This window comes from Mus musculus, chromosome 11 (genome assembly GCF_000001635.26).
Source record: "Mus musculus strain C57BL/6J chromosome 11, GRCm38.p6 C57BL/6J".
In the NCBI taxonomy this organism is placed as follows: Eukaryota; Metazoa; Chordata; class Mammalia; order Rodentia; family Muridae; genus Mus; species Mus musculus.
This window is the reverse complement of record NC_000077.6, coordinates 67,435,162-67,458,802: the sequence shown is the minus strand read 5'-3', so window position 1 is coordinate 67,458,802 and position 23,641 is coordinate 67,435,162. Positions and strand designations below refer to the sequence as shown.

The 23,641-nt window shown below is 46.6% G+C and overlaps 1 protein-coding gene and 1 pseudogene across 4 annotated transcripts in view; one reads left to right on the top strand and one right to left on the bottom strand.

The window, feature by feature from the left end:
• The window catches only part of Gas7 (growth arrest specific 7), a 235,736-nt gene extending 230,190 nt beyond the window's left edge, over window positions 1–5,546 (bottom strand). For all 4 annotated transcript variants that reach the window (XM_030245562.1, XM_030245564.1, XM_006532202.2 and 1 more), the window contains exon 1: window positions 3,029–5,546. Coding sequence is in view for 1 of the 4 variants with exons in the window: in XM_006532202.2 (XP_006532265.1) it covers window positions 3,029–3,211 (183 nt within the window). In the remaining 3 variants the exon portion in view is untranslated. The remainder of the gene's footprint in view (window positions 1–3,028) is intronic.
• A 17,334-nt stretch (window positions 5,547–22,880) lies between these two features.
• On the top strand, window positions 22,881–23,063 carry Gm31459 (annotated as a pseudogene).
• Window positions 23,064–23,641: the final 578 nt, after the last annotated feature.

The window sequence follows — 23,641 nt, the reverse complement described above, 5'->3', positions numbered from 1 at the left end:
GAAGTCAACTATCTTAGACCTCATATCTTTGGGGAAACTAAGTGCCCTCTAAAGGGTTGGCCACACCTTGAGTAACCAGGACTCCTGGGGCCAGGGTTCCTGGGTCCTCTATCTCTCTGTCCTGGCTTAGGTCCTCTAGAGTTCATCTTTCGTCATCCAGATACCCACTCTATCATTTTTCCAGTTCCCGTGAGTCTTGACCAAAGAGATTGCCCCCAATGACCAGGTCCTCCTGATCCTTGCTCTCATTTGAAGCTGGCTATCTCCAAGGCAGATCTAGTAGTCCTTTCTGAGTTCAGCTCCCAGTTCCCCTCCATAGTGTTTCCTGCCAAGTTTGGCCTCTAACTTCCCATCCTTTGTCAGAACCAGGAAGAGAGAGAGAGAGAGAGTCCACTTTGCGAATTCTTGTCAGTATCTCACATCCTCCTTTAAGACACTTCCTTTTATTCCTCTTTCCACCAGAGGGCGAAAGGAACACTGTGAGGAATACCAAGTTCTTCAGCTGCTTGTCTGTCACCCCATCCCTTTCCAGGGAGGCTGATGAGGTCCATTCTGTTCAGACTTCTACCCCTACAGCAGAACCAGCTTCTGAGTCCACAGGCCCTCCTCTGCCTCCCAGCAGCTGCCAGACTCTGTAGTCTCAGAAGTCATACACTTCATACGCTACCCACTGCTATTCAACTTTCCTCCCTGTCTATGAAACTCAGCCCACCCCAAGAGACTCCACAGCATGTCCTCTGTCCCTTCCCAGCCCTCTGCCTAGTGGTCCAGCTTATTCTCATGGGAGATTGCAAGCCACCAAGAACTGGATCCACGAACCTCTATGTTGGTGCTGAGAGAATCCTAGTCAGTACTTGGGCAGCAGGGACAGGTCCACCCTTGCCCTCACCTTTAGGGAAATCAGCTGGTTATGAGTGGATTCAGACTTCAGAGATGGCAGCAGGAGTGGTCCGGGCTGTCCCAGGATACAGCTATCGACTCTTAGGCCCCAGAATTTCAGGTCATATGAAGGATACTGTTACCAATATACCAACTGGAGGGCAATGCCCGCCATCTCCACATACATCATTCTTGACCCTTCCTTTAGCTTAGTCCAGGTGATTGGGGTTCAAAATGCACAAGGAATTTATTCAGCCACCTGAGCTGTTAGGCTAACAGGCAAACGTGACTCCTTAGGTGACAGACATGCTTTTCGAATGCTGTCGTGTCTTCTCTTGTCTGTAAAACCGAGGACAGTGCCAGATACTGTGGCACAAGCCTGGAATCCCAGCACTTGGAAGCAGAGGCAAGAAGACTGCAAATTTGAAGCTAGCCTTAGCTACAAGACTGCGGCTCAAGTCGAATAAAGCTTCCTATATGGAGGACAGCTCTTAGACATTCACAGAGCTGTTAGGAAATTGATGACAGTCCACATGGCTTGTGTAGGTACAACTGGAGGGTCCTCCTGGTAGCACTGAGGTGCTATTAATAGACTGGAGGTGTCTGAAAAGTCCTTAGGTACCAGGGACTTCTTAGCTCCATAAGTGCTAACGGATGCCACAAGCACACCCAGGCCAACACAGAGGATAGTTCTGCTGTCTTCTGGGTCTGTTCATGCTCCATTGAAAAGCAGGGGCACTCTGTTCTTAGGAATCCCCACCCAAAACAGCTGGCTGAATCCAGTCAGGGACACTCCTCCCTAGACAGACAATCACCAGGCAAATTTCCACATCAGTATTTCCTGGGGAAATGTGGCTACCAAAAGAACTCACACATGCATTTCAGAGAGCTTTTTGCCAGGAGACTCAAGATTTCCCTGTCAAAGGATACTTCCATTAATTTTGTTTTTAATGTAGCTCTCAGAGATGGAACTTGGAAAAGCAGAGAACCAAGCCCGAGCCTCTCCTGCTGACACAGGTTCTCAGAGCACACCATGAGCTTCCAGAGACACCTCTGCTAAGACCCCAGGAAGCTCATCCCAGCCTTTCCCCTAGAAATACTACCAAGTCCATTTTGAGGAGTGCCTTGGTCCATTTAGAGCAAGTTTGTTTCTTGGACCAGAGAGAAGCATCATGTGTTTCCGAAGGCTGCACAGACATTTGATGCTGCTGCCACTGGACACTTGTCAGGCCTGCCCACTGTACAACCATCTCTCCACCTCACCGTGGGCCAGAGTTGCATGTAACATTTTCATTCAAAATTTGCTACTCTCTTCTTAAATAGATCCCAGTAAAAAATAAATTTGGTCCCTTATTTAGGCTGGGTTTTACCAAAACCTAAGAATACACACATTACTGATGGTGAGGACTAGTTTAGCATTTATGACAATCCTGGGGTCAGCAGCCTGTCAGTAAAGACTGAAAAATACTACCCCACCCCACCATACACCACACACACACATACACACAGGACTTTAGAAACTTGGGCTTTCACTCAGACTGTGACCATGAGCTCAGTGATTAGAGGCCAAAGAGGCCTCGCAATTGTCACCCAGACAATAAACAGCCAGCTGACTTGGCTCAGCAGTCCTATGAAGCCTTGGGACCAAGCCAGATCCCCAAGAACAAGGCACTTTAGGGTACTGATCCTAGAGGATGGGAGGCTACCTAGGGTCCAGCTGTATCCACGGGTCTAGCCTGCTGCTCTGCTCCAGCTCATTGCTAACTGGTGCTTCTCAGCAGTCCGGCAAGTGGGCGCCTGGAGGCAGCCAGGCGACCTGTCCCTGGTCAGCATGACTGACCGCTAGTCTACCAGAGAGGCGGAATTGTGGGGCCACCTTTCCAAACCCCCATCACCCTCTCGCCTTGCCAAGACCACCTGGCTCGGCAGTCCCTTGGTGGCCCCTGTCTTCCGCGGCAGAGCGCCCGCTTGCTCCAGAACTCGCACAGGCAACAAGTTCTCGCTTCCCCACAGAGGCCACGACGTGCTCAGGAGGCCGGGTAGGAGGAGAACGCTGTCCACGCCCCAGCCCCTCCCCCGCACCCTTCGTCCCCCAAAGCCGGGTTGTCTGGAGGGTAGCTGGTCCCCGACCCCGGCCCTGGCCTCTCACCTCTAGTAGTTGCACGTAGCTGGCGGGGAACCAGCCACGGAGCCCGTCGTCCTTTTCGCCTTCCCACCAGCCGCCGTCCGGGACCTGGAGCAGCGTGAGCAGCTCGCCCGCAGAGAAGCGCAGCCCCTGGCTGTGCCGCTCCCCGGAGAAGGGGTACAGGGTCCGGCAGCGGGCGCCGGCCATGGCCCTGGCGCCCGGTCTCACAGCACAGCCCGCATCCCTGCCGAGCCCCGCGGGCTGGCCAGCGGCTGCGCGGGGTCCCAGGCGCCCGGTGCTCCGGGCTCCCGCGCTTTGGGCGCGCGCCGTGGCGGGGTTGCGCAGGGGTCTCCGGGCCGCCGAGCCACGCGCGCTGCTTGCAGGGAAGCGGACGCTCGCCAGCAGAGCTGGCTTCGTGGGCTCCACCGGCTCCGGAGAGCGAGCGGCGACGCCCCCGGGCCGGGCGGCTGTGCGGTCCCCCGCGCTGGGCGGGGGGCGGGGCTCAGGAGGAGGAGACCCGGGGGCGGCGGGCTCACGAGACAACTTCCCCGGGGTGTCGCGGCTGGGGACGCCGGAGTGAGCAGAGAGGTGCAACTGCCCCGGGAGGTGGTGCGCGTAGCATCCCCCTCTGTGGGGCTCGTCCGGTGCAAGCGGAGCCCGGGAAGACACGGAGAGAGCGCGGTTGGCGGCCCGTGGCCGGGCGGGGACTCTCTCGAGGCGACCAGGGCGGGCCAGGGGCCGGGCCAGACCGGCCACGCCCGCGGAGGGCCGGGCGCTCCCCGGCAGAGGGACTCCCGGGCGACCCCGCCACCCAGAGCTGCTGGAATGGGAACGCCCCTCGGTTCCTTCAGTTTAGCTCTGGTGGTGGGTGACAGGCGGCGCTGCCTCCCAGGTGTCTGCAAGGGATTGTGTTTGTGACCATCATTGTAGTGCATGAAGCCTGGCTGAACTTGACTCACAGGAAACTGAACAATGGATAAAGACAGGTTTGAAGCCTGGCGCCGAAGCCGGGAAGCCCAGTGACAGTGTGTCATATCAGAGGAGGACATGGTGGGGAGATGAGGATGTAAGTCATCTGGGTTGATGGGTTTTGGAATCAGGCCGATGGGGCTAAATAGTGGAAAGGTTAAATAAAGGCGAGAGAAAGAGCCCGTTTGGCTTCTCAGGAAATGGTTGGGGAACTGGGGATGTCATGGTCTAGCCCTCCTGAATTCAAAATGGGTCTGCTGAGGTGTATCCACCAATTTAGTCAGCCACCAGACATTAGCAGACATTAGCAGGGGCTTGCAAGTTCCCTGCCCTTGAGACATTCGTGGACTTCAGGTGCTGAAGAAGCATATGTCAAGAGTACATAAGGGAAAGGGCCCCTTTCTTTGCTAGCTTAAAAATTAAAGTACATTTCCTAACCTCTAAAAAGCTGGACCCTTCACTATCACTGCTATAATCAGTTGAGCATCACTAATCGAAGACCTACAGTCCAAAATCAAACCATCGTCCGTGCTAACAGGATGTTCCTCTGGAGAAGTCCACCGTCAAACAAAACTGCATCGGAGGGATGACAGCGCACACTTGTAGTCCCAGCCCTGAAAGATAAGGGTTAAATGATGAGGAGAATCCCAGACTAGAGTGGCCTGAGAGAAAGAGGGAGGGAGGAGAGGAGGGGGAGGAGGAAGGAGAAGAGAAATATCATGGAAGGTATTGTATAAAGTTACATTTGAGCTGTGAGTATTAATATCAGATTCATTAGATTTGGGTCACAGTCCCAAGACACTGTATTATGTATATGCAAACATTACAAAATCCTCAACATTTTCGGTCCCATTTCTGTTTCTTTACTTCCCATTTCCCCATTCTTAAACAAGGGAATGTTACTATGTAGCTCTGGCTTACCTGAAACTATGTAAACCAGGCTTACCTCTTAACTCACAGAGATCTGCCTACTTCTGTTTCCTGCCAAGTTTTTCCGATAAGGGGTACACAGCTTATAGTACTGACCAACTCCTTATGCCCCTTGCTCAGTAAGCTTGTATGGCTTCCTATGGCTATTCAGCTGGGCACAAACCTCTCAGCGTTTTAGGCTGAGACAAAGTCAGTTCAGTATTAGGTACAAAAAGCCTTAAATTCTTGCATATTTGTCTGAGCTTTGAATCAAGTTCCTTTAGCACTGTGGTCTTGGCAGGACATTAGAACAATCCCTGTAGCTTTTCAAAGCCATTCAGCTGGGCCCACCTCAGCTTTGAGAGCATTGCCTGGGCCCCAGTCTACACAGAAGCCATCTCACCTAAGGAGAATCCTGGGCAACCTGACAAGTGCACTTACAGCTAGTGCTTGTCCAGGAATTGTGGACAAGCTTCCTTCAGCCCAGCTGCTGTTAAGAGATAATAGAAAACAGCTGTTAAACTGGAGGATGACGTCTTCTAATCCCAGCATTCAGGAGGCTGAGGCAGGAAAACCACCAGAAAGTTCAAGGTCTGCCTGAGTGATATAGTGAGGTCCAGGCCAGTGTGTGTTGTAGGGTTTGGGTCTGTCTCAAAAAGAAAAAAAAAAACAGGAGACAAAATTACAACAACAAAAGCTTCCTAAAAATACCAATGGACCAACCACATCTTAAGAGAATTCAAACACGTACTTCTCAGGTACACGGCTTCCTGCAAATTGTCCAGACTTGGTGATGTGGCCTGGTTCAATAAAAAACTACTGATTTAGGGCTATTCTGCAAGGAAGAATTCTTTATAACAGAAGATTCTACCTCCAGAGCACCCAGAATTCTTGGCACCAAATAAGCTGTCTCAGGTATAGGTGATGTGGCAATGTGCACATCAAGAGGGAAGCAAATGAATTCAGAGGATGTGACTTGCTTGTGGTCATATGGCCAGTGAACCACAAAACAAGACGTTAACTTGGGTTTGGCACACTGTACCTGGAGTGCTGTTTGTTCTAGCCCATTCTGCTTGTCAGGCAATACATCCACTGTGGAGGGATGGGGGTATGGCTCAGTGGTACAGTTACCTAGCACAGGCAAGGCACAGGGTTCCATCCCCAGGATCATGAGAAAGCAAGGTAGACCCTAGGGTTCACACCTGGAGCCACTTTCTAGAGAGAGATGCAGCAAAGCTCACCTACAGTCACAGCACTTGGGAGTCTGGGGCCAGGCTGGGCTACACAGATAAAGAGGACAGGAAGAGAGGGGAGGGGGTAGGGGGATGGAAGAGGAGAGGAAGGGAGGGGAGGCATAAAGAGAAAGAAAAGAGACAGGAAGGAAGGGCTCTATGAGGCAATGTGAGTTATCTACCAGTCAGTATAGAGATAAGACTAGAAGAGCAGAGTGGCACTACTGTCCAAGAGAGAAGTGCAGGGCAGGCATGGTGACACAGGCTGAGGTAGGACATCTGTGTAGTTTGAACTCAGTCTGGCCTACCAAACCAAGATGCTATCTCCAAGAGAAACAAAACACAGGGAGCTGAGGATGCAGCTCCATCACTGAGTAGTCAGCCAAGCTGATAGAGTGCTTGCCTTGGATTCAGGAGGTCTGAGATTCCATCCCAGCATCTCATGAACCTAGTGTGTGGCAGTGCGCACTTATAATCCCAGCACTCAGGAGATGGAAGCAGAAAGACTACAAGTGGAGGATCAACCAGAAGTAGAAGGTGAGGCTACTTCAGAAAGCCAAGGCTTCAACACTCAGCATGTGCAAGGGCTTAATCCCCAATGCAAAGGAAAAGGGGAAGGAGGAAGAGAGGGAAGAGACATATACACCCATGCAAGACCTGTACGCCAGCACAGCAGGCTAACAACTAAACATGGAAGTGACCCAAACGCCTGCTGCTTCATGCCAGGCAGAATTCAGGGCTTCTATCTGCCCAACATGCCATAGAATGGGTACTGAGCTTCAAAAAGAATGAAGTGCCAACTAGCACCCCAGCACGGACAAACTTCAAAGCTATAACGCAAAAGCTTCCAGATGTGAAAGGCCATGAATTCTATGATTTCTTTATGTGAAATGTTCCCAGAGGAGGATCCATAGAGACAGTAAATAGATTGGCGGTTGCCAGGGGACAAGAGTAAGCAAAGAAACACAAGGCTTCTTTTGGGGTAGTGAAAATGCTCCCAAATTAGATTATAGTAATGATTGCACAATCTGGCAAATCGCTAGATTGTACACTTGAAACAGATAGATTTTTTTTTTTTTTTTTTTTTTTTGGAATCTGAAGTGCACCTCAAAGCTGTAACGTAAAACAAAAATAAATGCATATCAAAGCTCCCTTCACCTTGTCAGTGTGCTTTCCTCCACCTCTGCATACTAGCTCATTCAGCAACAGTCCAAGGAGCTGTGGAGTACACTCTGTAAGCTGGGCACTGTGGAACATGCCTAGGATCCCGTACTTGGGATGCTGAGGCCGGAAGATTATGAGTCTGAGGACAACCTAGGCTATATTGCAATGTCAGGTCGACCTGTTCTGCATAGTATGACCCTATCGCAAAAACAAATAAAACATGGAATAAAGTACATGACATTCTGATCTTCGAGAATAGAGAAAAACACAAAGAATTCCTTTAGAATGGTTAATGATTGTCTCAGTCAATTTTGCTTTACATAAAAAACAAAAACAAAAACAAAAACAGAATCTAGGTAACAACAACAGCAGCAACAACAACAGAATCTGGGTAATTTATAAAGAGAGAAGTGGGTGTGTATACATTTGTAATCTCAGCACTTAAAGAGACTGAGGCAGGAGGGTAGCCATGAATTTGGGGCCGGTCAGAACTACATAATATGACCTGTCTCAGAAGGGAGATGAGAGGGAGGGGCATCAAAAAGGAAGGGAGGAGAGAGAGAGAGAGAGAGAGAGAGAGAGAGAGAGAGAGAGAGAGAGAGAGAGAGAGAGAGACTTGGAGACTTTTGCTCACAAGTCTCCCCATGGTTGGGAGATTGCATTTGGTGAGTTCTGGTGAGGCGACATCTGAAGTAAATTTCCAGGCAGGGTAGAAAGGGAAGGGTGTATGAGAGATCACATAGTAAGAGGAAGAGCCAAGGAAACCAAACCCAACTTATAGCAACGGCCAGCCCTTAAGCTAACCAGTCTAGGCCTGAGCCACCTCACCTACCCTCAACAAACTTGTACTGGGGGCTGGAGAACTGGCTCAGCAGGTAGAGGTGCTTGCTGCTAAACTGGACTACTGTAAGATTTAATCCCTGGGATCCACATGGTGGAAGGGAATTTTTCTCTGGTCTTCACATGCTCAGCATGACATCTGAACACCCACTCACAATGAATAAATAAATGTAATAAAAACAACAAAAGTTTGTACTGGGCTGTGGCTTCTTCTCTGTAACAGTACATGCCTGTTACGCATGATGTCAGAGAGTCAATCCCCAGAACTTGGGGAAAAAAGTGAATATATGCATCTGGGGAGAGGAGAAATATTATGCAAGATGGTTCTCCCAGGGCAAGGCTTAATCATTATGTTCCAGATGTGCTGACCTCGGTGTGACTACCTCAAATGTGGAAAAATCAATTAGGTTTTGTGGTACTGGGCTATAGTGTTTACTCTCTTTCCTATTATATTAAAAGAATTTAACTTAACAGAATGTTAGCTGGATGTGGTGGCACACATTTTTAACCCCAGCACTCTGGAGGCAGAGGCAAGTGGATTTCTCTGAGTCTGAGTTAGAGTCTAATCCAGTCTACAGGTAAGTCTCTCTCTCTCTCTCTGTCTCTCTCTCTCTGTCTCTCTCTCTCTGTCTCTCTCTCTCTGTCTCTCTCTCTCTCTGTGTGTGTGTGTGTGTGTATGTGTGTGTGTGTGTGTGAGAGAGAGAGAGAGAGAGAGAGAGAGAGAGAAGAGAGAGAGAGAGAGATTGACCTTCAATCATCAAGAAAAGCAAGGCACAGTCCAAGGAGACACCAGTATTTACCCATCTATAGTTAAGGTAGAAACAAAGCAAAAAATACATATACTGTAGGCATAATGTTATTGTACACTGTGTAAAGATTATTCTTGTATTATTCAAATGCTGATTTCTCTGCCCCTCATGTCTGGTTGCATCTGGATGCAACAACAGGTTGATCTCCTGCCTCAATGTTGTGTAAGGTTTGCTCCCCATTTATTCTCTGATTTGTCAATAAAAGCTGATCAGCCAATGACTGAGCAGGGAAGAGAATAGGGCTTGACTTCCTCCCAGCCAGGGGAGAGAGAGGAAGTGGAAATTTGCCATTGGGGAGGTGGGAAGGGAGTCCAGGAGACACCATGAGAAAATACCTGAAGCCCAGAGAGCCAGATCAGTACTAAAATGCAAATATCACTGGGATTTTGACTGGGATGTAGCCAGATTATTTTAGAGGATTAAAATAGAGTAACACTGCTTAGTTGTTGTACCCTTAAAGCTTGTTAAATAAACATCATAGTCCAGTCTCAGTTATTTGGGAGCTAGTTGGGTTAAGAGGAAAACTGTAAAAAACACTTATTTAAAAACCACTAACAATATCCTGGGATAATGTGTTCTTGCTTGAATTCACACACACTATGAATCACAGCCCATGAGAAAACCCAATAGTCTTCCCAAACTGAATAGGGACATCCTCTAAGATCTATCATTGTTCTTTCTAGAAGATATCCAACTGGGAAATGCTCATATACTCATCAAGATACATACATTAGTCTGCTTTGTATTACTGTAACAAAAAAATCCTAGATGATGAACTTCTATGGAGGGAAGAATCCTTCCACTCATGCTTCAGAGTGCGGTACTTTGGCATCTTCGCTTTTAGCATCCTTTGGTGGTACCATTCATCATGGTGGCTCTGTGTGATAGAGGGGGATGCCCACCTGACAGCAGCCATGATGCAAAGAGAGGGAGAGGGGAGAAAGAACCAGAATCCCCAAGTCCCCTTCAAGGTCTAACCTCTTCTCACTAGACCTCCTTCCCATGGTTCTGCCAACTCCAAGGAGTGTCACAGGCTGTCACCTTGCTTTCTACTCATGATCCTTTGGGAGACTTATCTGAACCATAGAATATGCCAGCAACATTTACAGCAGGACTGTTCATGCTAGCTCCAGACCATAAGCAACCTGATATCTGTTAACAGTAGGATGTATACCCTGGGAGGAGTTCATACAGCGGAGAACTCCATTCATTGATGAAGAGCAAATCGCTACCACTGGGACAGGATGAATACTACAGATGGATCATGGGTCAAGGAAAGCTGAGCTTTCAACAGTGAATATGGGGGGACTCGACTCATGAAATTCCTACAAGTCCAGAGAGTGGATGACTGGGGGACAGCCATGAACATGCTGATGACACTGCAGGCATTTGGGAAGGGTTTGGAGGCCATTTTCTCCTTGCACAGAGCCCAGGCCAACCTCCAATTACTATTTTCTTCTCCCTCAGCCTCCCAAGTTCTGGAACTACAGGACTGCACACTAGTGTACATGGCTAATTATTACTTAAAAATTATTATATTTTGTTTGTTTGGGGTATGTGTGTGTATGTGCATGCATGCTGATGCATAGGTATAGAGGTTAGAGGACAATGTTGGCACTTGCCACCAAGGCTGAAAACCTGAGTTCAATCCCCAAGACTCACAATGTGGCAAGTGTCTTTACCTGCTGAACCATCTTGCCTGTCCATATGTGATGCTGTTCACCCATTCTATCCTCACCAGTACATTCTTTTGTGTGGGTGCTGCATTTTAATTAACAAACAAAAAAATATTGTCTCTGCATCAAAGAACTTTCTGTTGCTCTGATAAAGACCATGTCCAATAGAACTAGGGGAGAAAAGGGTTTATTTCAATTTACAGTTTAGAATCCATCACTGAGCAGAGTCAGGGCAGGAACTCAAGGCAGGACCCTAGAGGCAGACACTGAAGTAAAGGTCATGAGGAGGGCTGCTTATTGGCTTGCTCAACTTGCATTTTTACTCACGCAGGACCATCTATCCCTGGCTCCATTTCCAGTGGGATAGGCCATCCCATATTAGTCATTAATTAAGAAAATGTCCCATAGACTTGCCTACAAGCAGTGCAATGGAGGTGTTTTTTCCATTGAGAGTCTTTCTTCTCAGATGAGCCTAGCTTGTGTCAAGTTAACATAAAACACAGTCAACGTAAACAGATGCAGTAGAGTGAGGGCCATCAAGCATGTGGTCCATGCACTTCTGTCTTACTTGGCTGCCTTAGTGGCCTGGAATGAGCAGCCCTTTGGACTTTGAACATTTCTATCTTTCCCAAATCTTGCCGAACTGTGAGGAAGACAGGAGACCTCAAAGTTGGAATTGCCTCTTGAGAGAGACCAGGTGTAACTGGATGGATCTCAAGTGGTTGACAGAATGACAACCAGGCAGCTTTTAACTTCATTGTGATCTCATTGGCATGCCAAATGAACCCCACTGCTACCCCAACCCCCATAACAGTCAATAGTCGCCTTGGCAAGGACCATAAGAACAGATAAACAAACAAACAAATAAATAAATAAATAAATAAATAAATAAATGTAAATAATAAAAAGAAAAAAAAAGAAAAGGAATCCATATATTTTTAGAAACTACATGGATATTCCTTCCCTTGATTATCCCATCTCCTCTCATTTTATTTACTCAGCATGTACAATCCCGACCTCAAGCCCTGGGGATTGAGAAGTTGATCCCCCCAATTTTCTTTTTTACCTGCTTGCTGGTTTGTGAGAGCCAGGCATGGAGCTTCACGCTGAAATTCCAGCACTTAAAAGAAGGAAGCAAGAAGATCAGGAGTTCTACATATCAACTTTGAGGCTCTCCTGGGCTACCTAAGAATCTATCTTAAAAAAAAAAAGTTGATTTGTAAGTCTGTCTCTCCCCTACTTCATCTATTCTTGGAAAAACTAATGTCTACACTTCTCACTTGGTTCTCTGGTCTTACTGGTCTCAAGGTTCCCTGATGAAGAAAGAGTACACTTAGAGAGCAAACACTGGTAATAACTTCATTCAAAAAACAGAGTATGTTTCAATGAGCCCAGGACCCTCCTGTTGGCTTATACATAGAAAGGGGGCAAAACAGGAAAAGACTGGTGGGGTTGGCTGGAAGAGAGCTTGCCCAGCAAAAGCAAGGCCCTGACTTCAGACCCAAGCACAGGGAGAAGAAAATAGAAAGAAGACGGGGCATTTAAGTTACTTGCCTTCTAAGGTAGTGGCGGAGACAAGACAATAGGAAAGGAACCTATGGTCACTAGCAAGCAACCACTCCCAGAGGTTAAGGCCGAGAAAATGCCATTATCTTTCTGACTGATGCCATTTGGAACTTAAGCTGTTATTTCTCTGACTCTGATTTCTGTGGCCACCTAGGCAGCTGCAGGGTGATGGCATGAGCTTTAGCTTGAGTCACTCCATTTTGATTTGTTTGTTTGTTGGAAGGGATGGTCTATCGAGGGCAGTACAGGAGTCTAACGTAAAGCAATGGTTTGTGATTTTATTTGGCAGAATAATTAACAGATAAATGAAGAAAGACGAAGGATGGTAGAAACTGGAGAGACAGAAGATAAGAATAACTGAAGAGGAAACTAGGGAGAGAGAAAAAAATTCCCCGCTTTCTCATTTCCCTCACATGAGAACTCTGAAGGCAGGACAAATTCCAGCCTCAAGGTTTCTCCTCCTAAGGATGCGACTGAAGACTTGGATGAACTAAATTAGTTGTAGGGCCAAAAATAACACTAAGAAATTAAAGTCTGGGCATGAGGCTGTGGCTCGTTGGTAGAGACATGGCTAGTATGTGGGAGGCACTGGGTTCAATCCACAGTACTATCAAAAAAAAAAAGAAAAAAAGAAAGAAAGAAAGAAAGAAAGAAAGAAAGAAAGAAAGAAAGAAAGAAAAAGAAAGGAAGGAAGGAAGGAAGAAAGAAAGAAGGAAAGAAATTAAGTTGTTTTTTTTTTTTTTTTGAGTATTATTGCCTAGAGCAGAACACACACACACAAACACACACACACACGGGTGTGGCTTCCAGGTCACTTCTATCCTACTCAGCCAAAAGGATAGAAATTGGATTTCCCTTGAGGAGAAATTAAGAGACATTCCAACGAGGCTCAGAGCAGACAGAGACCAAGCCACAGAAAAGTCTGTAGTGTCAGGATTCAGGTCCAATTAGAGGGCCTTTATTAGCATTATGTGAAGCATGAAAAATGGTCCACCCAAGATCCCTTAGAAGTGCTGAGGCCATTTCAACTGCTCATGAGAGCCACTGCCCATCCCAGCGCCTACAGCTGACTCAACCTCTAAGCTTGCAGGACAGCACCGAAGAGCCTTGTCTGCACCTTGCAGCTTCTTTCCTGTCCCCCTCCATCAGGGCTTTCCTAACCCCCTTTTGCAGGGGCACCGGGCTGAAGCTGCTGCTTTCGTGTGTAGCTGATGCACCTCTACCGAGGAGGGAGAAAGGCTGAGTAGCTTTGGTTGACACAAATCCCTGGAGGGATCTTGAGGTTCCAAACGAAAACTAAAACAGTAAGGAATGAATGACCCAGTCGCAGGTTCTCCACTTTCTCCTGTGAAAGAGGAGGCTGGCTGACGAGGGCTGTCATAAATAGACTGGCTCTTTCTCTGAACAAAACCCTACAACAAGGCTCCATTCTTCTGAAAGCTAAAAATAAATTCAGAATTAATCACAACACAGAAGGAGCCATCACTTCAACGACTATAATTAGCCCCGTTTATTAATGACGATTCAAGTAATGAGGCTCATCCGAGTCCCAACTTTTTTGCTTACTAATTACACGCCCATGGTAAGTGCCTGCCCCCTTTAAGCCTCTGCTGCGGAGCAGGGTTTTCGTACCTATTGTCCAAAGCCCTGAGGGAGATGCAGAACCCCTGTGGGAAGGTCAAGAGTTGGCTTTCTGGATCATCCAGGGTGTGTGGAGAGAGATTCAGACTAGGAGAAACGTCTTGAATTAAAACCCCTGAATTAAAAGTTCAACACTGTCTATGGAAGCTTCCAGATCTTTTAGGTAAGGAGGTAAAGATAGCAGTGGAAAAACAAACAAACAAACAAACAAACAAACAACAAAACAACTCCTACCCCAAAGAAGACGAGAGATAGTTTATTCTGGAGTCAAATATGAATGACCATAGACTAGAAACAGAGATTTAAGTTACTTACAATTCCGTGGTCCGTAAGAGTTTGATGACATTTTTTGTAGTGATAGAACAAAGAAAGTCATAAATAAAGATACTTTAAAAATACACTGGGGAAACATTAGGTAGGTGGGCTAAAGTAGAGTGGATGCTTCAAAGTAGATAAGTCTGGGGTTCTATCAGATGACAATCTTAGCATATTGGTTGGTGGGGGGTCGGGTATAGATCTGTTTTAAATTCTGGAGTATTTACCTAACAAAGATGTTAACTCACAGAGGGGAACATGCAATACATGACTAGGAAAAAGATGAAAAACTAGGAAAAAGATGAAAAGTGCCCCAAGATAATTTGACCACGGACTTGAAACATTCTAATCTCCCCACAATCACCCGCTAGTTAGACTTGCCGAAGGTTTAGTGGAAATTGTAGTTTCTTTTAACAAGGGAAAGCATCTTTATTCTCTTGGGTCTTTGAAAGCAAGCTGGATGAGGAAATACAATGTAGCACTCCTTTTGGCTCCCCCAGCAGGCTTCCCTAGCTAGACAATGGTTTCTCAAGCCTCTCCATAGTCAGGAGAAGGTGAGCCAGCAGCAGGTACTGCCACTTGGGGACCTGTTGATTGGGAGCAGCAGCTGCTCTGCCCACTGCCCAAAGCTGCAAAATCTCACAGAACCGTGGTCTGTAAGGATCTACAAGGCACAAGCTATGAGCCATCGTCATAGAATTTTGTAAAACTCTCCCATTCTGGATTAATGATGGTAGTTGTAGAAACAAAACTGGGTTCTCAAAATTAAAGAACCGTCTTTGCCTAGATTCCTAACCCTCCGCCCTATTAATGCCCCCTCATAATGGCTGCCTCTAGAGATACTTATCAATCACCCTTATTCTTTAACTCCCCACTCCCTTTTTGCCTGTAGGTACCCCTAACAATGGGTAACTACTGGCTCCCAAAGGAAACTTTTCAACCTCAGGAAGTGGGTTCTGATTCTTACACCGAACACCTCCTTTGTTGGACTTTCTCCAGAATAACTTTAAACTGACCTCACCTTGTGGGTTTCCTTGTCTGTCTTTCTTTCCTGCTGACCACATATCAGTGGCTGTCTTGGGCTTCTAAAGCTGTGATAAACACCATGTCCAAAAAAAACCTTGGAAAGGAAAAGCTTTATTTCACCTTACAACTTACAGTCCTTCATGAAGGGTAGTGGGGACAGGAACTCGGGACAGGAACATAGAGGCAGAAACGGAAGCAGAGACCATGGAGCAACAGGGCTGGTTCGCTCAGCCTGCTTTCTTATACAGAACCACCTGTCCTGGGGTGACACAGCCCACACACAGTAAGCGATACCATGTCACACGAAGATATCCTACAGACTTGCCGACAGGCAGTCTGATGCAGGCCCTTTCTCAGCCCAGGTTCCTCTTCTCACAGGATTCCAGTCAATCAGAACTGGCCCCTTTGGAGAAACAGAGTGTGGACTCTCCGACAGGACTCCCCCTCCACTCCTTTTTCTCCTTCATCCCTTTCCACTCCCCACCCCACCCTGAGCAACCCCACCTTGGCCCTCTCCACTGCATTCCTGGCACCCATGCAGCCGACTCCACTCTAAGTGAGCTTTCTGAGGCGAGCTCCCTGCTCTGGAAGCTCTTCCATTCTGACCAACTACACGATGAATTTCTAAGAGACTCTGTCACTGAGTGGAGACTTTCTCACCGTTCCTACAATAAGTGCCCCTTAAGAAAACCTGTGGAGACACCCCTCTTCCTCTCAGGGGATGCCAAACCTCCTCAGAACAGGGACACTCTTCCTCCACATGGATCAAAAAGTGTCACCTTTGACTTCCAAATTCAAAGAGACTTCGATCTTTTCTACTAGTGCAATGGAGAGTGGGCTGAGGCTCCCAACATTTCAGCCTCCTAAATATGACATCTCTTCTGCTCAGTATGGCCCTTCTTCTCCTCCTGATCCATGCAGACATGATCCACTGCCCTCCCTTCCTGGCCTCAGCCTTTAACCTACCTTCTGCCTCTCCCCGAAATCTTCCCTACTCACACAACTCTCCCCCCACTACACATGTATTCTCACTCCTTCCTCCTTTCACATGACCCCACTCAGAGAGACCACTGGGCCTGAGGGCCCCACACACATCCTTGTTCTCCTCTCCCTTGCCAATCTCTCTCAGATAGGAAAGCTTCTAGGCTCACTTGTCTCTGATTCTAACTTCCATTGCAAAGAATCCCAACGCCTTTCAGGTCCTGTGACCTAACCTGACATGATAGTTATGTCACCCTCACTTCCACCCTCTCTTCCCAGGACAGGGGACATATCTGGATGGCAGGCGGCTCAGGTTCACACTATCCTAGACTAGAATAGTGATCATAAACCAACCTGAATTCCTAGTAGAATTACCAACCCAGTTCAAATAATGTCTAAGGAAGACCAGAGAAGGTAATCGGCAAATAGGACCAAAGTACATTATACCCCATGTATGGCAATGTCATAATGAAATTCATTATTATGTATAATTACTATGTTAATAAAGGGAGAGTGTTTTCTTTTTGCTTTTAGGAAGAAAGGGCTTGGGGCATGGACGGCTCGGTCACCGAGCACTTACCAAGCATGAGTAAATCCTGAGGGCAGCAAAATGAGCTGATGCATATTTCAAGTATCATAGGTAGAACGATATCATTAGCCTCTTATGTTGTAGGTAATAGCTGCAGAGGTAGAGCTCCTGTACAGCATCCATGGAGTTCTGGAACTGACTCCCGGAACCACACAAAATAATTATGACCACAGAGGTTGGTAATATTCATGAATGGTCAAAGCCACGAGGAAATCTGGAGCGGAGATGAGCAAGTAGATCCCAGACTGAGCTCCTAAGGTAAGTAATGTTAGTACCAATCCTCGTCCTGCCTTCTTGGAAAAACCCTCAGTTTCCTCATCTGCAAATGGGAGCAAAGTATCTGCTCCCTATATTCTACAGGCCCACAGGTAACGAAAGTATTCACTGCATTCAAACCTCAGTGTTGCGAGTGTGGGCAGAGCTTGACAGTGGCCCTGCATCCGTCCTGGCTTTATTTAGTACCAGGAATTGAACCTAGGACCCCAGGCTTTCCAAGCATGTCGTCTACCACTGGCCTATGCCCCACCCCTGTTTAATCCACTATAACAAGTCAAGTCAGTATAGAATATGTTCTAAGACCCTAGTCTACCAGGGGTAAAAGACTCCAAGTTATGCCCAGTGTTTGTGAGTCAAATGAACAGTTTTGCTTACTGAGCAGATTCATTTACGTGGGAACAACTCATTTCCTAACTGAAATGAAATGAGATGATTGAATGTTGGTTACCTGGGAGAAGAGGCTGGGGATGGGGCAGGAGGTTTGGAAGGGAATTGATTTTCTTTATAAATCTTGTCATTGACTTAGTGGCTACAGTGAGCTCAAATTACCTTCGCAATCTAAAAGAGATTAAGAAGAAAATTAAGTATTCATACTACAAGGGAAAAGGGAAGCAAAGGTGCTGTGTACCTTTCCCAGGTCACTTTGCATATTATCATCTTTAGCCTGTGGTAGGTGAGTTTCTCCTACTGCTTTCTCGATCACCACTCACCGTGGGCAGAGGCTGCTGGCTGCTCAATTTCCTTATAAGGCTACTTAGAACCCTGACCTCTGTCTTCACCCCAGTCTTGCTTTTAAAAAAGAGTCTTATAGAAACTTCTTGTAATAGCTGATATTAGATCAAGCGGTCCAAAGATATCCATGGTGAATCATTTAATGTCCACACAAAATATTTTTAACTGAATACCTTCAAAGCAGCATCCTAGTCCAGGTCCAACCCCAGGGGTAAATGAAGGCCTTGGCAAGCCAGCAATCCCCTCACAGCTCCCCACTACACTCTCACTGTGAAGCTTAGCCTTATGTTTCTCTGGGGCAGTGAACATTACACCACTAGCACCTCATCGGGATTACTGGAAGCTTGTGCAAAAGTCAGATACTGGGAGTTTGCTGAAGCCGCTCATCAGTCTATAGAATGCTCACCTAGTATGTGGGTGAAACTGTGAGCTAGCACCCCAGCACCTTCTGAACCCAGTGCAGCGGTGCACACCTTAAATCCCAGTGCTTGAGAGAAGGAAACAGAAGTTCATTTTTTTATTCTGCTAGGTGAGATTTTATATCAAGGGGGACAAAAAAATAATAGTAATAATAAAAAGATACCTCGGGTGAACTGAGAAGGTTTTTGAATTGAGGCAGACTGGAATGCTTCATTCTTAAGTTCTCCAAGGAGTTCTTGGGCACGAAGCTGTCTCCCAATCTTAGCCTTGTAGTGTTGCTTCGTGCTCTTAGCTACACTTATGAACAGTGGTTCTCAGCCTGGGGATCTTGACCCCTTTGGGACTGAATGACCCTGTCACAGGGGTTGCCCATGACCATTGGAAAACACAGACATTTGCATTACGACTCATAGCAGTAGCAAAGTTACAGTTATGAAGTGGCAAGGAAATAATATAATAATTATAATATATATTGGGGGTCACCACAACATGAGGAACTGTATTAAATGGTCGCGGCCTTAGGAAGGCTGAGGACCGCTGCTTTAGCGTCTCCTGGAGATGAATCTGGAGATGGAAACTGGGCATCACCAGTCTGTAAAGCTCTTCAAGTGGTGTTCATATGTAACCTCTCTTGGGCACAATGGCATTCTCAAGATGTTAACCTTTGTTTCTAGAAGCTGGAAGCTCCCTGTAGCCCATTTTTGAGCACATTGCTGAGGAGTACCCAGAGCGCAGACTAGGAATAGATTTGCTCATGTGGGTGGCTTTGGTTAAACTCAGAGTCAAGGGCACTCTGTTCTCTAGGAACAGGTTTCTCAATATTCTTCTCCTAGCCATGGATTTGGGACAATGGCTAAACCTCTGGTCTTAGCTCCTTCTAGTTCCTAGCAGCCCCTCCTTTAGATGCCCACTTCACTTCAGAGCAGCTTCCTCCACAGGGGAGTGAAGCCTGGGCCCACCAGGGAGCTCGTTGCCATGACAATGGTGGCACACTGCTTCACAGAATTCACAGGACTCTTTCAACTTCCTGGGTGTGGAGAGTTCCACTCTGGTACCTCTGGAGGATGAGATAAACCTGGCCACACCAGACTCACAAGGGAAACAGAATCTTCCTAGCTCCCCAAAGAAACCAGTTTTCCTGAGCCAGATGTGGGGCTACATACCTAAGATCCCAGCATTGAAGAGGTAGAGGCAAGAGGATCGGAATTCAAGGCCAACCTCTAATACATAGTGAAGTGAGCTAGAAGCCAGTCTGGGTTACATTGAATCCTGTCTAGAAGGGAAAAAAATTAAAAAGAAAAAGAAAAGAACCAGTTTTCAGGAGTGGTGTCTCACATCTTGCCTGGAGGTTTCAGACAGGATTGCTGTAAGTTCAAAACTATCCTGAGCTGTAGAGTGATACTCTAAGAAACAAACAACAAAGAAGCCCACCTCTCTTCGAGCAGAGCTCCACTACCATCCTTGTCATGAGGTATCTACTGAGGAAAGAAAGGGCAGCCTTAGCAGGGAGATTGCCAGGAAGAAGCAATGGTTCTGAAAAAAAAGCAGAAGGCTGAAATGTTCATCTGTCGCCGATAGCTGTGACATCAGCTAGGCTCCGATGTATTATTGGCTTCAAACACACTCTAGCAGGCAGGGATTCACCAGCAGCTGGGAGCTTCTGGCTTGAGATCACATGTGAACCTCTAGTCCACAATGGAGTCCAGGCTACAGTCATCTGAAGCCAGATTGGAACTGACAGATCTACTTCCAAGATGGCTCACTCACAAGGCTGTTGGCCGGAGTCCTCGGTTCTGCAATGTGGACTGGTCTGTGGGTATGTGGTATGATTGTTAATCTCAGTTGTCAACTTGCTGAGATCTGGAATTACCTGGAGATGGGTCTCTGTGCCTATCTGTGGGAGACTGTCTTGATTTGGTTAAATGAGATGGAAAGACCCTCCAACTGTGGGTGGCACCATTCCCTAGGTTGGGATCCTGAACTGTAATAAAAAGAGAAAGTGAGCTGAACCCACCCACTCATGGCTCTTTTCTTCTTGACTACAAATGCTGCTTCAAGCTCCTGCTTTCTTGGCTTCCCCACCATGATGGTGATATATTGTACCTACCTCCCACTAAACCAAAATAAACACTGCACTCTTAAATGGCTGTTATAAGGGACTTTTAGTCACAGCAACCACAAAAGTAGCAACAACAGGAGACATGGGTGTCCTCATGATATATGGCTGTCTTCCCCAGACAGAGTGCTCCCAAAGCCAACAGGACAGACCTACAACATCTTTTATGCCTACAATTGCCTTAGGTCAAGTCATCCCTACACAGGGAATATACAAGAGAGTAGATATCTGGATGTAAGCATCATTGACAGCCATCTTGGAAGCAAGTTACTTCAAACAGAAAAGTCCTTTCTCTGTCATCGGCTATCTAAGCATGGCTGTGCAGGTATTCCCTTCCAAGGAGACCCATAGGGCAAGTGGTGACTGCGATTTCAGTCCATTTGATAACCCAAAGCAGGCAGGTGCACTTTTTTTTTATAGCACATCTGTCAATCAAAGGCCATGTGCACTGTTCCTGCCTAAATATCCTCTGGGTCTCAGCCCCAGTTTATCAGGATCCTGTCACGTGCAAGTAATCACAGAAAAACTTGCAACTCAAGAAAAAAAGAAGTGTTGATCCATATTAATGAAAAGTTCAGAGGGAGGAAGCTTCAGGTTTGGCTGGGTCTCAAAGGTGAAGCAGAGCTGTGGCCTTGCTGACTTGACTCTGCTCTCATCTGCTTTGCCCTAACCCTGCCACTGTCCTAAATCTTTCTTGTTACCATGGTACCTGGCTGCTCCAGTCCTGCTGATTCTTGGGATCAGCCTGGGTATGGAGGCTTCCAGAAGCATTTGGATTTTGTTTTTCTGTAATGTTGGGGTAGAACCCAGGACCTTCTGCTTGACAAGAAAATGCTCAAACACTCAGATATTTTTTAATTAAAAGAAAAAAATTTAAGACAGGGGTTGGAAAACATAGGATTCAGTGGTTAAGAGCATGTATTGTTTTATAGAGGACCTGAGTTTGATCCCTGCCACCCCTCTGGAGCTCCAGTTCCAGAGGACCCGATACCCTCTTCCGATTTTTGAGGATACTTACGCTTATAAGCACATACTCATACATGGGCAAATGAAATGTAATAAATAAATAATTATTAACAAAATTTAATTCCAGTGCTTGGGAGACAGAGGCAGGCAGATCTCTGTGAGTTCAAGGCTTGCCTGGTTTACATAAGCATTCTAGGCCAGTTGGAGTTTTATAATGACTTCAAAAAATGTTTTTTGAGGCAAGGTCTCACTAAATTGTTTACACTAGCCTTAAATTCCCTGTGTAGCCTAAGCAGGCTTTGAACTTGTAAGCCTCCTGCCTCATCCTCCCCATTAGCCAGATTTAATAGACCCATGGCACAAGGGCCAGCTAAGGGTTCTTCAGGATAAATATCTCTGAGATGGATTCTTTCTTACCCTTCTGCACAAGTTTGTTTGTTTGTTTTGAGATGCAGTCTTGCTGTGTAGGCCTGGCTGTACTGGAACTCACTATGTAGACCAGGCTGGCTTCAAACTCACAAAGATCCTTAAGCATCTGCCTTCCACGTGCTGGGGTTAAAGGTATGCACTACCTAAGCCTGGCTTTAAATATTTCTTTACTTTTATTTAAATATGTGGGTGTTTTGTCTGCATGTAGTCTGTGCAGCACACCTGTACATGGTGACCATGGGGGCTGGGGAAAGTTGTCAGATGTCCTAGACTTGGAGTTACAGACAGGAGTGAGCTACCACGGGGGGTGCCTGGAATTGAACCAGGGTCCTCTGGAAGAGAAGCAATTATTCTATTTAGCGTCTTTTCTGCTCCCATCTTGAACTTTTGTCTGACCAAGAATATTAAAATATACTGATTGCTTTAGCCTGCAATGTATATTCATTCTGGGCCAGTTCTAGCCAACAAAATGAGAGGGGAGAGAGGAGATAGGAGAGAGGACAGACTAGAGAGGAGAAGAGAGGGGAGAGGGGAGAGGGGAGAGAGAGGGGGGAGGGAGGGAGGGAGGGAGGGAGGGAGGGAGGGGGAGAGAGAGAGAGAGAGAGAGAGAGAGAGAGAGAGAGAGAGAGAGAAAACCCAAGTTATCAGGTTAAGTGCAGTAAGCTGTCTGACTAGATCTAACATCACATGTGTGCTGCAGCCTTTCTCATATGCCTTAGTGATTTTTAATAAAATCTTGTGTAAAGAAACTGTGCCCACTTTAATCTCAGCCACTTGGGAGGCTGATCACAAGCTCAAGGTCAGCCTGGGCTGTGTAGTGACTCTGGGTCAACTTGAACGAGTTAAGAGAGACTGTCTCAAAACAAAAGGTTGAAGAGACAACTCGGTCGTGAAGTGTCGGCCCAGCATGCATGAGAACCAGAAGTCAACCTTCAGTACTGAAAGAGTAAAATTAAAGTAGAAGAAGAAGAAAGAGAAGAGTGAGGGAGAGAGAGAGAGAGAGAGAGAGAGAGAGAGAGAGAGAGAGAGAGAGAGAGAGAGAGAGACCATAGTGGCTCCTTTTAGAATAGTTTTCAGGAACTGGTCATTTTAGTGGCTTTTTCTGTTTCTACAACAAAATACTTTTAACTGGGTAATTTATAAAGAAAAGATTTCCTGCTAGCTGGGCTCATTGAAGGACATCATCTACAAAATTTGCGACTTGGACAAAGATTGAAGCCATGTAGGGTCCAGAAACAGATAGCCAATTTCAGTTTCCTGGTGTTAAAAAAAAAAGTTTTCAACTCTCTCACTCCCACAAGTAGAATGAACTGTGCACTGGCCACGAACGGAGACATTGCTTTGTTGGCCTTATACTTCCAGCTAAGGCCTGAAAAAGAAATCCAGCTGTGAAAGCAACATAAGTGGATTTTAAAATATCTGACCTCACCAGTTAAATTTTGTGCCTGAAGAAGCTGGTGTCAGCTCATCATGGAATACTCAGTTTGTACATCAAATTACCAATCTGGAAAGGCGAGAAGAGGTCTAACTGGCTCACACTTCAGAGAGTGTGGAGGCTGAGAGCAAGCCCTCTTCCCTGGTTAGAACCCCAGCTCTGGGGAGCTAGCTCTAAGCAGCACATTGATTCTCTAATCCAGTAGTTCTCAACCTCCCTAACGCTGTGACCCTTTGATGTAGTTCCTCATGTTGTGGTGACCTCCCAACCATGAAATTATTTTGTTGCTACTTCATAACTGTAATTTTGGTGCTGTTAGGATTCGTAATATAAATACCTGATATGCAGGATATCTGATATGAAACCCCTGTGAAGGGACTCATTTGACCCCCAACGTGGTCTTGTACCACAGGTTGAGAATTGCTGATCCAATCCACTCTGGATTTAGCCATTCAGGAAGGCAGGGGGCAAAACTCATGACCCACTCACCTCCCTGAGCTCCCACTTCTCAACACGTCTACACTGGAGACCATGTTTACGGCATTT